Here is a 16,798-nt window from a genome sequence, read left to right on the forward strand (position 1 = left end):
ATTTTGCACCTAAAATTCCATATTATGGCTTATTTTTTGCACCACCAATTCTACTTTGCAGTGACATTAGTAATTTTACCAAAATATCCACGGCAAAACAGAAAAAAAATTAATTGTGCCATTTTGTCAATTTTGGGGGCTTCGGTTTCTACGAAGTGCATTTTTCGGTAAAAATGACACCTTATCTTTATTTTGTAGGTCCATACTATTAAAATGATACCCAACTTACATAGGTTTTATTTTGTCATACTTCTAAAAAAAAATCATAACTACATGCAGGGAAATGTATACGTTTAAAATTGTCATCTTCTGACTCCTATCACTTTTTTATTTTTCCGTGTATGAGCCGGTATGAGGGCTCATTGTTTGCACCGTGATCTGAAGTTTTTATAGGTACCATTTTTATATTGATCAGACTTTTTGATCCCTTTTTATTCATTTTTTCATGATATAAAAAGTGACCAAAAATACGCTAAATGGAATTTTTTTGTCCGTACGCCATTGACCGTGCAGTTTAATTAACAATATATTTTTATAGTTCGGACATTTCCGCACGCGGAGATACCACATATGTTTATTTTTATTTACACAGTTTTTTTTTTTTATGGGAAAAGGAGGGGGATTCTTACTTTTATTAGGGAAGGGGTTAAATTATCTTTTTAACTTTTTTTTTTACACTTTTCTTTTGCAGTGTTATAGCCCCCTGGTGGTACCTATTTCACTGCACATACCGATCTCATACACAGATCATTGACATGGCAAAGATCAGTGTAATCGGAGGTCGATTGCTCAAGCCCGGATTTCAGGACGCGACGGAGGCAGGTGAGGGGACCTCCGCTCGCGTTCTAGCTGATTGGGACATTGCGATTTCACTGCGATGGTCCCGATCAGCCTGAGCTGCCGGGAAGCTTGTACTTTTATTTTAGACGCGGCGATCAACTTTGAACGCCACGTCTAAAGGGTTAATAGCGGGCGGCACAACGATCGGTGCTGCACGCGCTATTAGCCCAGGGTCCCAGCTGTCATTAACCTCCAGGACTGATCCGGTATGACGCAAGGTCCTGGCATGACCCCGTGTACAAGTATGCCCTGCGTCCTTAGGAGGTTAAATTAGTGAGGTTCAGCATCTGGTCCTTCCATGATTGATTGATTTAAAGGGGTTATCCACAATAAGGTGTGAAATGGCTATTTTCTGTTGGAGTTCCCTCCCTCCCTCCCTCTACAAGTGCACTGGCTTCCTTGTTTGCAAGTGTGAATTCACTTTTGTCCCTCCCACACATCAGTCACCCCACTCTTTGCAGCACACCTGAGCTACAGTTTCCTGCAGAGCTGTGGAGAATGATCCCCCCCAGCGGTCCCTCTGACTAGTGATGTAATGTCTCAAGCCACACTGCAACCTGGGAAATGCTGAGATGAAATCATGGTGTGCCATTGAGCACCAAAGCCCTTTTATTGTTTACCTGGCATACTTCCACACTTCAACTTGAATGACACTGAGCTGCAGAGATCTGCAGTACAAGGTGAAGCCACTACAAAATGTCCAGAGCACCAACAATAAAGGAGATGTGGTCCTCATCCTCATAGCCTGCATTCAGTTCAATAGTGACTTCCAGCAATATATTATTGGTCTATCCTAAAACTAGACGATTAATATCAAAATCTTTAATTGTGGTCAACTGTGTTGCTTGTTTGAGATACTAAATCTTCCTGTGCACTATGATCCAGTCTACAATTTATTTTTATTGCTACTAAAAGATGTTACTGTTAATGTACTATATAGTCCATGTGATTGGGCCTCAATATTACATATAAAGCGCTACTTTGGGTCATACTTTTTATATGATACTGGCATTATATTGGCAAATGACAGCCGGTAGGCATCGGCATACCTGTTTCTTTACCATGTAGAAAAGCACAGTCTGCTGTTCTTTTCTATACAGAGAAACACAGAAAGAAGAAAAAAATAATATATGATGCAGCAAACATGTATAACAATATAATAATATATGGGGCAGCAAACATGTATAACAATACCTCAAATGTGAATTTGAGTTATTGATAGGCAAATGCCTGTACTTTAACCCCTTAAGGACCGAGCATTTTTCCATTTTTGCACTTTCATTTTTTCCTCCTTACCTTTTAAAAATCATAACCCTTTCAATTTTGCACCTAAAATTCCCTATGATATTTACTTTGTAATGACATCAGTCAAAAAAAAACAAAAAATCATTGTGCGAAGAAAAAATGCAATTTTGGCTTCCGTTTCTACGCAGTAGATTTTTATGTAAAAATGACACATTGGCCCTCATTTACTATTGCAAATCCGACATGTTTTGTCGGGTTGTGCGCCAGATTCTGTCACATTGTGCCAGAAATTCTTTCTGCACCAGAGTTTGCACCAGAACTGAAAAAACCCTGACTAACTGTCCATTGAGCTGAGGAAAACCAGACAGAACAGAGCATGTGTAAAAAAAAAAGCAAAGTGTAGGGAAAGTGGAAAATGTAGGGAAACCTTAGTAAATTCCATGGAAAATAAATTGTAGGGAATAAAAACCCACAAAGAAACCTACACTGCACTAGTAAAGAAGGGCCCTTATCTTCATTCTGTAGGTCCATATGATTAAAATGATACCCTACTTATATAGGTTTGATTTTGTCTTACTTCTGGAAAAAATCATAACTACATGCATGACAATTTATATGTGTTAGGGTCACGGCAGGTGGTGGATCCTCTGGGCCTGTGTGGATGATGATATGAGCCGTGCAAAGGAGCGGAGTTTAAGGTGCCACTGGTTTTCACCAGAGCCCACCGCAAAGCTGGATGGCCTTACTGCACCCAGATCACTACCCCTGGCACGACTCGTCCACACAGGTTGCTGGGATGTGGCGTGGCCCAAAAGAAAACAGGCAAGACGAGGTCAAGGTAGCAGTAGATCAGGGCAGGTGGCGCAGGTGCAGGGTCAAGTAACGGAATAAGGATAAGGAATACGGATATCAGGGACAGGAACACAGTTTGCTTTCACTAGGGCACAAGGCAATAAAGATCCGGCAGGGAAACAAGGGAGGAGCAAGTACTTAAAGACCGAGTGCAGGTGCAGACACTTAATTAAATGATTACTGGCCCTTTAAATGTAAGAGCTCCAGCGCATGCGTGCCCAGAAGGCGGGGGCACGCACTCTGGGACTGCTGGGACAGGAAGACCAGGGAGGTGAGTGACGGGCTGGGATTCGCATGTGGACGTGTCCCGCGATGTGAATCCCAGTCCCGCCGGCAGCGGGGACATGACAAGAGAGTGCTCAAGGCCAGCATGTCTGGCCGGAGCACATATGTTACAGTACCACCCCCACTTTGGTCTCCCCCTCTTTTTTGCGACTCAAAAAGTTCCCCACTTCATGAGACCAAGGGGTTTCTGGAATGGGCAAAGGCTGGAAGGGACTTGCAGGTTTCTGTCGGGGAATCTTCTGACTTCTAAGGTGACCAACTGGCAAAGAAGAATGTCCCCAATTCAAGACTTTATGTCTGAGTTTAAGAGGCACAGAAGATATCACAGAAGGAACATTATGCCGTGGCGTGGAGTCCAATCCTGCAACATTGGAGGATCTGGAAAGAGCGTCCGTTCTGAAGCTTTTATTAGCAGGTCTAAGAGGAGGCATGAGGCAAAATTTTCCCCAACAAGTGATTTCACCAGATATCCAGTCAAGTTGTGAAGACTGACGTTGAAGCCAAGGAAGACCAAGAAGAAGCTCTGAAGTACAATGTGGTAGCACATAAAACTAATTTTTTTTTCCTTAACCAAATCCCCCACTTGCATGACGAGGGGTTCAATGTGGAATTGCACCTTACAGTTCAGATTTTGTCCATTAACAGAAGAAATGTAGAAGGGCTTGACAAGACGCGTCACTGGAAGACGGTGTTTAATGACCTGCGAGGCTCTAATCAAGTTGCCAGCGGAACCAGAGTCCAAAAAAGCAGAAGCGATAAAAGAAGTCTTGGCAGAAGTAAACACTTGAACCGGGGTGGTCAAGCAAGGAGAGACAATATTCACATCAAGGGATGCCACTCCTACTTGTCCAAGATAAGAGCGTTCTCCTGGAAGCGGATGACGTACAGAACAGTCTTTGAGAAAGTGCTCCGGTCTGGCACAATATAGGCACAAATTCTCATTGCGTTGACAGGATCTTTCCTGCTGCTTTAAGTGAAAACGGTCCACCTCCATAGCCTCTTCAGCAGGAGGCAAAGAAGACAGTAGAGGTCGATGTTGGAACACGGATGCCAGAAGAGGTAAACACCATGTTCAGGCAGGTTCTTTTTCCAAAGAAAGTACTTCCTGCCTCTTGTCAAAACGCACATCAATTCGAGTGGCTAAATGGATAAGTTTGCTCAGGTTAGTCGGAGAATCTCATGCAGCGAGAGCATCCTTGACACAAGAGGAAAGTCCTTTTTTAAAGGTAGCACACAAGGCCTTGTTGTTCCAAGCAAGTTCAGAGTCAAGAGTGCGGAACTGAACCGCGCAGTCGCCAACAGAGGAGTTCCCTTAGCAGAGGTTCAGAAGAGGTTCAGAAGAGCCATCTCGGCAGAGAAGGCTAGCGTGGGTTCTTCAAATGCATTGCAGAATTTTGCAAGGAAGGCTGACAGGTTCAAGGAGACCGGATCTCTACGATCCCAGAGAGGAGTAGCCCAGGTTTTTCCAGACAGTAAACTGACCACAAACGCAACTTTAGCATGCTCCGACGGGAACAGAGCCGGCATGAGTTCTAGATGGATAGAACACTGTGTCACAAAGCCTCTACACATACTTAGAAGGCAAGGAAAAATGAACCTTGGTCCTGGAGGAAGCTGCAGACACAGGAGGGGGCTCAGGAACAGGTGTCTGTTGCTGTTGTTGCTGCTGAGCTGCAAGAAGCTGTTGCACCATGGCTGAGAGTTGATTCAGTTGTTGCGCTTGACAGGCTAACTGCTGCGACTGTTGAGCCATGACGGTGGAAAGATCAGAGACATCTGGCAAAGGTACCCCAGCGGGATCCATGGCTGAATCTTACTGTTAGGGTCATGGCAGGTGGTGGATCCTCTGGGCCTGTGAGGATGATGATGTGAGCCGTGCCAAGGAGTGGAGTCTAAGGTGTTTTCACCAGAGCCAAAGCGGCAGGCGGCACCCAGGTTGCTACCCCTGGCACAACTCATCCACACAGGTTGTTGGGATGTAGCGTGGCACAAAAGGAAACAGGCAAGACGAGGTCAAGGTAGCACTAGATCAGGGCAGGTGGCACAGGTGCAGGGTCAGGTAACGGAACAAGGATAAGGAACACGGATATCAGGAACACAGTATGCTTTCACTAGGGCACAGGAGAACAAAGGTCCGGCAGGCATACAAGGGAACAGCAAGTACTTTGTTACGCCTAGCGCTCCGGGTCCCCGCTCCTCCCCGGAGCGCTCACGGCGTTTCTCTCCCTGCAGCGCCCCGGTCAGTCCCGCTGACCGGGAGCGCTGCTCTGACATGGCCGTCGGGGATGCGATTCGCACAGCGGGACGCGCCCGCTCGCGAGTCGCATCCCAGGTCACTTACCCGTCCCGGTCCTCTGCTGTCATGTGCTGGCGCGCGCGGCTCCGCTCTCTAGGGCGCGCGCGCGCCAGCTCTCTGAGACTTAAAGGGCCAGTGCACCAATGATTGGTGCCTGGCCCAATTAGCTTAATTGGCTTCCATCTGCTCCCAGACTATATCTGTTCACTTCCCCTGCACTCCCTTGCCAGATCTTGTTGCCTTGTGCCAGTGAAAGCGTTTAGTGTGTCCAAAGCCTGTGTTACCTGAACTTCTGCTATCCATCCTGACTACGAACCTTGCCGCCTGCCCCCGACCTTCTGCTACGTCTGACCTTGCCTCTGCCTAGTCATTCTGTCCCACGCCTTCTCAGCAGTCAGCGAGGTTGAGCCGTTGCTAGTGGATACGACCTGGTTGCTACTGCTGCAGCAAGACCATCCCGCTTTGCTGCGGGCTCTGGTGAAAACCAGTGGCCTCTTAGAACCGGTCCACTAGCACGGTCCACGCCAATCCCTCGCTGACACAGCGGATCCACAACCCGTAAGCCGAATCGTGACAGTAGATCCGGCCATGGATCCCGCTGAGGTGCCGCTGCCAAGTCTCGCTGACCTTACCACGGTGGTCGCTCAGCAATCGCAGCAAATTGCCCAACAAGGACAGCAGCTGTCGCAGTTGACCGCCACGTTACAGCAACTTCTGCCTCTGCTACAGCAGCAACCATCTCCTCCGCCAGCTCCTGCACCTCCTCCGCAGCGAGTGGCCGCTCCTAGCCTCCGCTTGTCCCTGCTGGACAAATTTGATGGGGACTCTAAACTCTGCCGTGGATTTTTGTCTCAGTGTTCCCTGCATATGGAGATGTTGTCGGACTTGTTTCCTACAGAACGGTCTAAGGTGGCGTTCGTAGTAAGCCTTCTTTCAGGAAAGGCCTTGTCTTGGGCCACACCACTCTGGGACCGCAATGATCCTGCCACAGCCACAGTCCAGTCCTTCTTCGCTGAAGTCCGGAGTGTCTTCGAGGAGCCAGCCCGAGCTTCTTCTGCCGAGACTGCCCTGTTGAACCTGGTCCAGGGTAATTCTTCAGTGGGCGAGTACGCCATCCAATTTCGTACTCTTGCTTCCGAGTTATCATGGAATAACGAGGCTCTCTGCGCGACCTTTAAAAAAGGCCTATCCAGTCGCATCAAGGATGTGCTGGCCGCACGAGAGATTCCTGCCAACTTCCAAGAACTCATCCATTTGGCTACCCGCATTGACATGCGTTTTTCTGAGCGACACCAAGATCTCCGCCAGGAAAAAGACTTAGATCTCTGGGCACCTCTCCCACAGCATCCTTTGCAGTCTACGCCTGGACCTCCCGCCGAGGAGGCCATGCAAGTGGATCGGTCTCGCCTGACCCAGGAAGAGAGGAATCGCCGTAGGGAAGAAAATCTCTGTCTGTACTGTGCCAGTACCGAGCATTTCTTGGTGGATTGCCCTATCCGTCCTCCACGTCTGGGAAACGCACGCACGCACCCAGCTCACGTGGGTGTGGCGTCTCTTGGTTCTAAGTCTGCTTCTCCACGTCTCACGGTGCCCGTGCGGATTTCTCCTTCAGCCAACTCCTCCCTCTCAGCCGTGGCCTGCTTGGACTCTGGTGCCTCTGGGAATTTTATTTTGGAGTCGTTTGTGAATAAATTCCGCATCCCGGTGACCCGTCTCGTCAAGCCGCTCTACATTTCCGCGGTCAACGGAGTCAGATTGGATTGCTCCGTGCGTTACCGCACAGAACCCCTCCTGATGTGTATTGGACCCCACCACGAAAGGATTGAGCTCTTCGTTCTCCCCAACTGCACCTCTGAGGTCCTCCTCGGTCTGCCATGGCTCCGGCTTCATTCTCCCACCCTTGATTGGACCACCGGGGAGATCAAGAACTGGGACTCTGCCTGCCATAGGAAAAGCCTCTCCCCCCCTCCCAGTCCCGTCAGGCAAGCCTCTGTGCCTCCTCATGGCTCCCGTCCTTGTGTCACCCTGCCCCGTGCCAAGCTTCACCCTCTGCCCTTCCTCCCCATTCCCACTCCTGCTGTACTCCCTGCCTTTGAGGAAGCCCTCCATTCACTCCCGGTGTCCTCGTCCCAGGTAGAGCACTTGTCGGACAAAAAAAGGGGGAGACCTAAGGGGGGGGGTACTGTTACGCCTAGCGCTCCGGGTCCCCGCTCCTCCCCGGAGCGCTCACGGCGTTTCTCTCCCTGCAGCGCCCCGGTCAGTCCCGCTGACCGGGAGCGCTGCTCTGACATGGCCGTCGGGGATGCGATTCGCACAGCGGGACGCGCCCGCTCGCGAGTCGCATCCCAGGTCACTTACCCGTCCCGGTCCTCTGCTGTCATGTGCTGGCGCGCGCGGCTCCGCTCTCTAGGGCGCGCGCGCGCCAGCTCTCTGAGACTTAAAGGGCCAGTGCACCAATGATTGGTGCCTGGCCCAATTAGCTTAATTGGCTTCCATCTGCTCCCAGACTATATCTGTTCACTTCCCCTGCACTCCCTTGCCGGATCTTGTTGCCTTGTGCCAGTGAAAGCGTTTAGTGTGTCCAAAGCCTGTGTTACCTGAACTTCTGCTATCCATCCTGACTACGAACCTTGCCGCCTGCCCCCGACCTTCTGCTACATCTGACCTTGCCTCTGCCTAGTCCTTCTGTCCCACGCCTTCTCAGCAGTCAGCGAGGTTGAGCCGTTGCTAGTGGATACGACCTGGTTGCTACTGCCGCAGCAAGACCATCCCGCTTTGCGGCGGGCTCTGGTGAAAACCAGTGGCCTCTTAGAACCGGTCCACTAGCACGGTCCACGCCAATCCCTCGCTGACACAGCGGATCCACAACCCGTAAGCCGAATCGTGACATACTTAAAGACAGGGTGCAGGTGTAGACACTGTAGTACTGGCCCTTTAAATGTAAGTGCTCCGGCACGCGCGTACCCTAGGAGGTGGGGGCACGTGTGCCGGGGCTGCGAGGACAGGAAGACCAGGGAGGTGAGTGATGGGCTGAGATTCGCATGTGGGCGCGTCCTGCGATGCGAATTCCAGCCCCACCGGCAGCGGGGACATGACAAGAGAGCACAATTTGTTTTGTCCTCTTCTACCCCTATAACATTTTTATTTTTCCATGTACCGGGCGGTATAAGGGCAAATTTTTTGCTCCGTGACCTGAAGTTTTTAGCGCTACCATTTTTGTATTAATCAGACTTTTTGATCACTTTTTATTCATTTTTTTATGATATAAAAATTGACCAAAAATTTGCTGTTTTGGAATTTTTTAGCATGTACGCCATTGACCGTGCGAATTAATTAACTTTATATTTTTATAGTTCGGACATTTACGTACGTGGCAATACCACATATGTTTATTTTTATTTACACAGTTTTTTTTTCAATGGGAAAAGGGGGGTGATGCTAACTTTTATTAGGGTAGGGGTTAAATGATCTTTATTTTATTTATTTATTTTTTTTCACTTTATTTTTTTTTGCAATATTATTGTCCCCATAGGGGACTATAACATGCATTACATCGATCTCTCATACTGTTCAATGCTATGCCATAGCATAGTATTGATAAGTGTTTCTGTCACTTGACTGCTCCTGCCTGGATCTCAGGCATCGAGCAGCCATTCGGCAATCGGACAGCAAGGAGGCAGGTAGGGATCCTCCATGCGTCCTGCATGCTGTTCGTTGTTTTAGACGCACCGATCAGGTTTGATCGCCGTGTCTAAAGGGTTAATGCCGGACATCAGCCCGATCGGCGATGTCCGACATTAGCCGTGGGTCCCGGTTGCTTATAGCAACCGGGACCCCCCGGGTATGATATGTGCTCACCTGCTGAGCATGAGTCATACCTCGGGAGTCGCAGATGGATGTTAATTAACGTCCATTTGCGGCAAGGGGTTAAAGAGGTTAAAAATGCAAGAGTCTGATCGCAGGACCTCTGAGTCACCCACTCATGACCTCTAGAATGGGGTCCAAACTCTTCCACTTGCATGTATCATGGGGTTGCTATGTGCACTATGAATTCTTCATGGTGGTGCCAGAGATGAACAAGTGCATTTCTTGGGTATCTCCGTTGCTGCCACAGAGAATAAAGCAGTCTAAATGTTTTGATAAATTCCCATCTGTGTGTGCACAGTGAGGGAAATTTTTCAAACCATATAGACTGCTTTTTTCATCAAAATTTGTCGCATGAAAAGACGCAGGCTGGCCCTGTGTGACATTTTCTGTAACATTTTATTTAGAATGTTTAAACTTCATTACCATTAAGTGTCCTTATTTAGAGCACTTGGTGCTGTGGTCACTGATTTATCACATGCGACTTTTTGTGAAATGTCACAAAAATGTTGCACAGGCCAGATATAGAAGTTATCACCGGCAGGTCAACCCTGCCCTATAGAACTGGCTGCATGCAACAATTGTATTAAGGTCCATGCAACATTTGATACAATTGTCGCACTGCCACCTCTAAAACTAAAGTAGAAGAGTTCTGTGATGTTTCATCAAAGTCTGTGCACCATTTGATACATTTGGCACACGCCTGCCACTTTCTCCACATTTGTGGACTAATAACGGCCAAACTCACACCAGATTTAATAAATTCCCCTTAGTGACTCAAACTAGCACTTTACAAGCAGCTGTGTCCTCCTCAAGCAGATTAATCCTTTACAGCTGTATTCTTCTCCTTTAGCTGATGACTTGATAACTGATATTCTTTTTGAAATAAAGTTCACTCTTTTGGTTGAAGAAAATTTTCACCTGTTTTGTGTTTCACTGATTTGCTGCTCATTGGGACCCATTAGTGAATTAATTCACCAGGTTTGTGATTTGCTTTTGATAAATTTATGAGTACAATAGGTGAATCGAAAAGATGAGGTGAAGCCACTCAAAAAATGCAAAAAGAAAAAGGCTAATTGATTTACTCACCCCAAATATTGGCTAGATCTGGCCACATCTGGCCATTTTATATTAAAACCGCCTCATCACAGTTGGTATCACTACCTTCTTAAGAAGTAGGAATCACCAGATTATTATCTCCCTCTTCTAAAAAGGAAGTAAAACCTATTTCCCTGTAATACTGAGGAAAATCCTTGCATTTGATGTTGATGTGTAACACTTCATTTATTGTCTTTTTTTTTTTTTTTTTTTTTTTGTGAACCAGTAGGTCTTCTTTAAATTGCAGCTTTGCTCTTTTAGATTGGCTGCTGTGTCAAAGCACAGGCTCAGTAAGAAAAACATACAGGAATAGCTGGTTTCTATTGCATCAAGGACAGAATGATTATAAACTACAAGTAACTAAATGAGAAAAGACATTTATCAGCTAACTCCTGCACATAGACTCAGAAGGGGACCCTTGGTAAGTGGAAACTGCTTAAATTAGTTTGCCAGACCTTTTATTGAATGTTCCTTGCCAAAAAGAGATCTGATAGGGTTTGCAAAAATACTAAAGTGATTTCTGTCCCTGCAAATAATATTCTCTAAGATTTATCCCTCATATTAAGGTTTGAGCACAAATTAAAAGCTGAAAACATCCGTTATGGTGCTTGACTGTTATTGACCAACCAGACTTCTATTAATTACACACTGTACCCACTATACAAGATAAATAAAAGATCCAGCCATTTTCCCCTGTTAGCCTGGGACATCATTTTATTTGGGAACAATTTCACAATTAAAGGGGTATTCCAGGAAAAAACCTTTTTTTATATATCAACTGGCTCCAGAAAGTTAAACAGATTTGTAAATTACTTCTATTAAAAAATCTTAATCCTTTCAGTACTTATGAGCTTCTGAAGTTAAGGTTGTTCTTTTCTGTCTAAATCCTGTCTGATGACTCCTGTCTCAGGAAACGCCCAGTTTAGCAAAATCCCCATAGCAAACCTTCTAAACTGGGCGTTTTCCGAGACAGGTGTCATCAGAGAGGATTTAGACAGAAAAGAACAACCTTAACTTCAGAAGCTCATAAGTACTGAAAGGATTAAGATTTTTTAATAGAAGTAATTTACAAATCTGTTTAACTTTCTGGAGCCAGTTGATATATATAAAACATTTTTTTCCTGGAATACCCCTTTAACGGCAGGGATTTGGCTTAAGCTAAACATCTTTTTCGTGTGCTTAAATGTGATTCTGAGTGTTATGATCCGTGCTCTGTCCGCTCGTGCTGGCCGTGAGCACATTGCCTCGCTCTCTCCTCCAGCTAGCGAGGCTGGGATTCACATTGCGGGACACGCTCGTGTGTGAATCCCAGCCCGTCACTCACCACAGTCCTCTGCTGTCTCCTCCCCTACCTCTCAGCTCTGGCGCGCCTGTCCCTGTATCCTAGGGCACATGCGCGATCGGAGCTATAAGATTTAAAGGGCCAGTATGCCCATAATTAGTTTTATACATGTGCCTCACTTATATATTCCTGCTCCTCCCACACATCTCTGCCAGATCTTCGTTGCCTTGTGCCATTGAGAAAGCATTATTCTGACTTGGCTTGCCGTGTTTCTGACCCCTTGTTCTGTGACCTGACCTTGCTCCTGTGCCGCCTGCCTACTGACCTCCTGCTACGTTCCTGACTACACACCTGTGCTGATAGCCCTGACCTTCAGCTATCCTGACTATGAGTTGCTCTATCCCTCCTGTGCCTCGAATCTCCTCAGCCGCCTGTGTGGTCAAGACGTGCCAGGGGTAGCGACCTAGGTGCCGCATGCCGCAGCAAGACCATCCCGCTTTGCGGAGTGCTCTGGTGAAAACCAGCGGCACCTTAGACTCCGCTCCCTGGTATGGCCCGCATCATCTGCCACACAGGTCCAGCGGATCCACTACCTCCGGTGTTCCTGTCTTCCAACCGTGCGTGTTACACTGAGTGAAATCTGGGAGAGGTAAATCACCATCCTCAGAGGAATAAACAACCATCATCCTCTTTAAATTGCGTCACCACCGCTAACCCCTGTACTCTCAGTCAAGGACACAGATAAACAGTTAGTAGCTTTTGGCAAGACCGATCACCCCCCCCCCCACTCTATTGTTTTTTAAGGAAAAGTTAATGGAGGGTGCTTACTTCCAAGATCGTTCAGGTCGAGCACTGACTCCGCTCCCAAAAATAAAATATGAAACAATAATATGCACAGTGTCATTGTGTGTATTTTTGGAACAATGAGAAAGACAAAATTCAGATGTTTTCGATTGAAGATTCTTTCATAAAATTGTGATGTAGTATGGAAACAAAAATATCCTTATAGGAAGTCAATCAAAATCAGTCAATAAAAACATGGATATGGAAATGGCAACCTGCTAAGGGCCAAGCAGGGCTGTCAGTAGTAATGTCAATGCCCCTCCGCTGTTAAAATGCACCTTTTAGCAGAGGTTGGCTGAGACACCCTACATAATGGTGATTTCTGGAGTTACTTCAAATATAATTTGTTGTTGAAATCAAATATAACCTTACTAACCTCTGTCGCGTGCTATGACCTGCATGCAATAAGTGTCTCCAAACTGCTTCCTGTCCAATGGATGGAGAAGCTGAATCTGACCAGAATCCTCATGGATGGAAAACCATTTTTTGGAATCATTAATGATGCTGTAGCTGTTTAACAAACAAACATTAAGGCAGTGATAATGTATCGTCCAATGACATTTCAGAACATAGTTAAATGTCAGAAGATAAAGCAAATGATAGTCAAATGATCCAGAATTTAACAATGAACACTTTAAGAGCCAGATGTAAAAATGTGATGTGAAAGAAGCTGACATGCTCTGACCAAAGGCAAAGATCTAACTAACTTTTGCAGTCTCCACAGGGGCTGCAGAGCAACATCTTCTCCCCTGACCAAAGTCAGGACTAAACTAACTGGTTCCACCTCTTTTCCCAGGCTAGGTGAGTGGAGTTGGAGTGACTCCTACTTTTATTGGCTAGGAGCTTTGCTGTGACTACATTTGATTTCTGCTGTATAGTTTTCAGATGCAATGCAAGACAAATATTAGCAAGATTAACCCCTTAAGGACGGAGCCCATTTTCACCTCTAGGACGAAGCCCTTTTTTGCAAATCTGACCACTGTCACTTTAAACATTAATAACTCTGGAATGCTTTTACTTATCATTCTGATTCTGAGACTGTTTTTTTGTGACATATTCTACTTTAACATAGTAGTACATTTTTGTGGTAACTTGCATCCTTTCTTGGTAAAAAATCCCAAAATTTTATGAAAAAATTTAAAATTTAGCATTTTTCTAACTTTGAAGCTCTCTGCTTGTAAGGAAAATGGATATTCCCAAAAATGTTTTTGGGGATTCACATATACAATATGTCTACTTTATGATTGCATCATAAAATTGATGAGTTTTTACTTTTGGAAGGCACCAGAGGGCTTCAAAGTTCAGCAGCAATTTTCCAATTTTTCACAAAATTTTCAAACTCACAATTTTTCACAAATTTGTGGCGGGGAACTCACTGTAATCTGCCGCCAGTGTGAATGTAGCCTGTACATTCACATGGGAGGGGGGTCAAAACTACACTGACAGACCATGCATGCTGGGAGTTGTAGTTTTGCAACAGCTGGAGGCACACTGGCTGGAAAACCTTGAGTTAGGTTCTATGACCTAACTCAGTATTTTCCAACCAGTGCGCCTCCAGCTCTTGCAAAACTACAACTCCCAGCATGTACTGATTGCGGAAGGGCATGCTGGGAGATGTAGTTATGCAATGGCTGGAGGCACGCAAGTACAACTCCCAGCATGCAGAGACAGCCTTATGCTGTTCCTGAATGCTGGGAGTTGTAGTTTTGCAAGATTTAGAGGGGTTCAGGTTGTAAATCACTGTCCAGTGGTCTCAAAACTGTGGCCCTCCAGATGTTGCAAAACTACAACGCGCAGCATGCCCAGACAGCAAACTGCTGTCTGGGCATGCTGAGAGTTGCAGTTTTGCAACATCTGGAGGGCTACAGTTTGAGACCACTTAGTGATCTACAACCTGAACCCCTCTAAATATTGCAAAACTACAAGTCCCAGCATGCACAAACCGCAAACAACTGTCTGAGCATGCTGGGAGTTGTAGTTTTGCAACATCTGGAGGGCCACGGTTTAGAGACCACTGTAAACTGTGGCCCTCCGGATGTTGCTAGGCAACAACTCACCTAGCAGGACCCGGAAGTATTGCTGCCGCCGCCACCGCACGTGGGGGAGGATCGCGCTCGGGGATCCGGGATCCCGGTAGGGACCTTTGGCGCCGACCTTCCCTGGACGGTTCCCCCGTTTTGCCCGTACACCGATAGGTGGGCAAAGCGGGGGAACCGAACTTTAACCCCCCCTCCCCCGGTCTGCTATCGGTCGGTCGCTCGGCCGACCAATAGCAGGGATAGGAGGGGTGGCACCCCTGCCACCAAACTCCTATCCCTTTAGGCGGATCGAGGGTGTCTCGGACACCCCCGATCCCTCTTATTTTCCGGGTCACCGGGTCACCAGTGACCCGTATGACCCGGAATCGCGCAGATCGCAGGTCTGAATTGACCTGCGATTTGCGCGCATCGCGGTCATGGGGGGGTCTCAAGACCCCCCTCGGCGATGTGCCGGGATGCCTGCTGTTAGATAACAGCAGTCATCCCGGCCGATCACCGCTACCGGTGGCGCGGCACTCCCGGAACCCTGCGACGTACATGTACGTCGCCACGCGCCAAGTGACACTTCGCGGCGCCGTACATGTATGTCGCTCGTCGCGAAGGGGTTAAACCCTCTGCTAACTGCAAGACTTTTTTTTGTATGTTGTGACAGGAAAATACAAATGCAATATATTACAGACAGCTACAGTTATATAGGTCTTCAGCATTCTCTGTAATACAATAATCTCTTTAGTGACCTATGGTCAAAGTTAGTGCTGGGTGACTGTCACATCATGAAAAGTTTTCCTGTCCATGTCCCTACAGGTATGTCTAAAGCCAGAGTGATGTGAGTAAGGAAAAGTCTACATATTACACCACAGTCAATCCAACTTGTAAAGATACTCATAAGTAGGTTCAGTAAATTGAATTGAGAACATATTCAACTGCGAACATCTGCATCTACTTTTGCAATAGTAATTACGCGTATACATGTAAAATTCACTAAATCTGTTGTAAAAGCATCATTTAAAGGGACAGTGACCAAATATCCATTCAGTTGGCTTAAAGGGGTTGTTCAGCTATCTAAAACATATCTCCTATTCACAGGATAGGGGATAGGTGTCTTTCCCGTAATCTCCAGACAGGAGACAGTCTTTTACCATAGAGCAATTTGGCCCCACCTTCTGAGACAAACTGGTCTTGGAATTGATGGGCAATCAATAGCGATGGTGGAAAATCACTGCGGTCGGTGATTGGCAGAGCAGGTCGCTACTCTCGAAACCAGTTTGTCTCCAGAGGTGGGAACCAGAGTACTCTGTGGTAAAAGACAGGCCCCGTTCTAGAGATTACAGTGGGTCCCAGCAGTCACACACTCCACAATCCGACACTTTATCCCCTAAGCTGTTGATAGAGGATAAGTTTTATATAACTGGAGTACCCCTTTAAGAGCCATAACAATGCAAACTCTGCTCAAGCAACTGTGTTTTATTGAATTAGTACAATAAGTTTAAAGCATTAGGCTAGGTTTCCACGCAGGTTTTTTTCTTTGTTTTTGTTTTTTGTTTTTTTAACTTCCACTGGTCCTTTCTTTTTCTTTTTCATTCTTTTTCCAATACACTTCTGGCTGTGGCTCAAAAACTGCCACGTAAGTTCCACGCGAATTTATGCATGAAGGGTACCCGCGGACATACTTTCACCCTTTGCGGGTACAGTCGCGAAAAAGGTTGAGTGCGGCCTCTTTCACACTATGAAATAGTTCCGTTTAGGAACTTCCGTCACCAGTTCCGTCACTATATCGGCGAAACCAGGCAGTTACAAAACCCCTGACGGCCGTGACTAAATCGCAGTGCAATGCAATTTAGTCTCGGCCGTCAAGGGTTTTGTAACGGCCGGGTTTCGCCGATATACTGACGGAACTGGTGACGGAAGTTCCTAAACGGAACTATTTCATAGTGTGAAAGAGGCCTACCACTGTTCTAGTGTCCAGTGGTCTTACTCCTGCACATTGCACTTTTAATGGACAAATGCTAGTTGGGTTTGCAAGTAATATGAAGTTAGCTACACCACACTGCCACAAGACTTAACAGTTTAAGGACTACAACTCCCAGCTGACCTGAGTAACAACTGTCCCTGCAAAATCAATTGGTCCTAAGGCCGGATAATTCTTAAAAAATG

At 46.6% G+C, this 16,798-nt stretch overlaps 1 protein-coding gene across 1 annotated transcript in view; it reads right to left on the bottom strand.

Annotated features, from left to right (window-relative positions):
- CDH16 (cadherin 16) overlaps window positions 1–16,798 on the bottom strand; it is a 212,665-nt gene that overhangs the window by 22,880 nt on the left and 172,987 nt on the right. The window contains exon 14 of the mRNA XM_056525592.1: window positions 12,982–13,115. Coding sequence (XP_056381567.1) covers window positions 12,982–13,115 — 134 coding nt within the window. The remainder of the gene's footprint in view (window positions 1–12,981; window positions 13,116–16,798) is intronic.

This window comes from Hyla sarda, chromosome 6 (genome assembly GCF_029499605.1).
Source record: "Hyla sarda isolate aHylSar1 chromosome 6, aHylSar1.hap1, whole genome shotgun sequence".
Classification (NCBI taxonomy): domain Eukaryota; kingdom Metazoa; phylum Chordata; class Amphibia; order Anura; family Hylidae; genus Hyla; species Hyla sarda.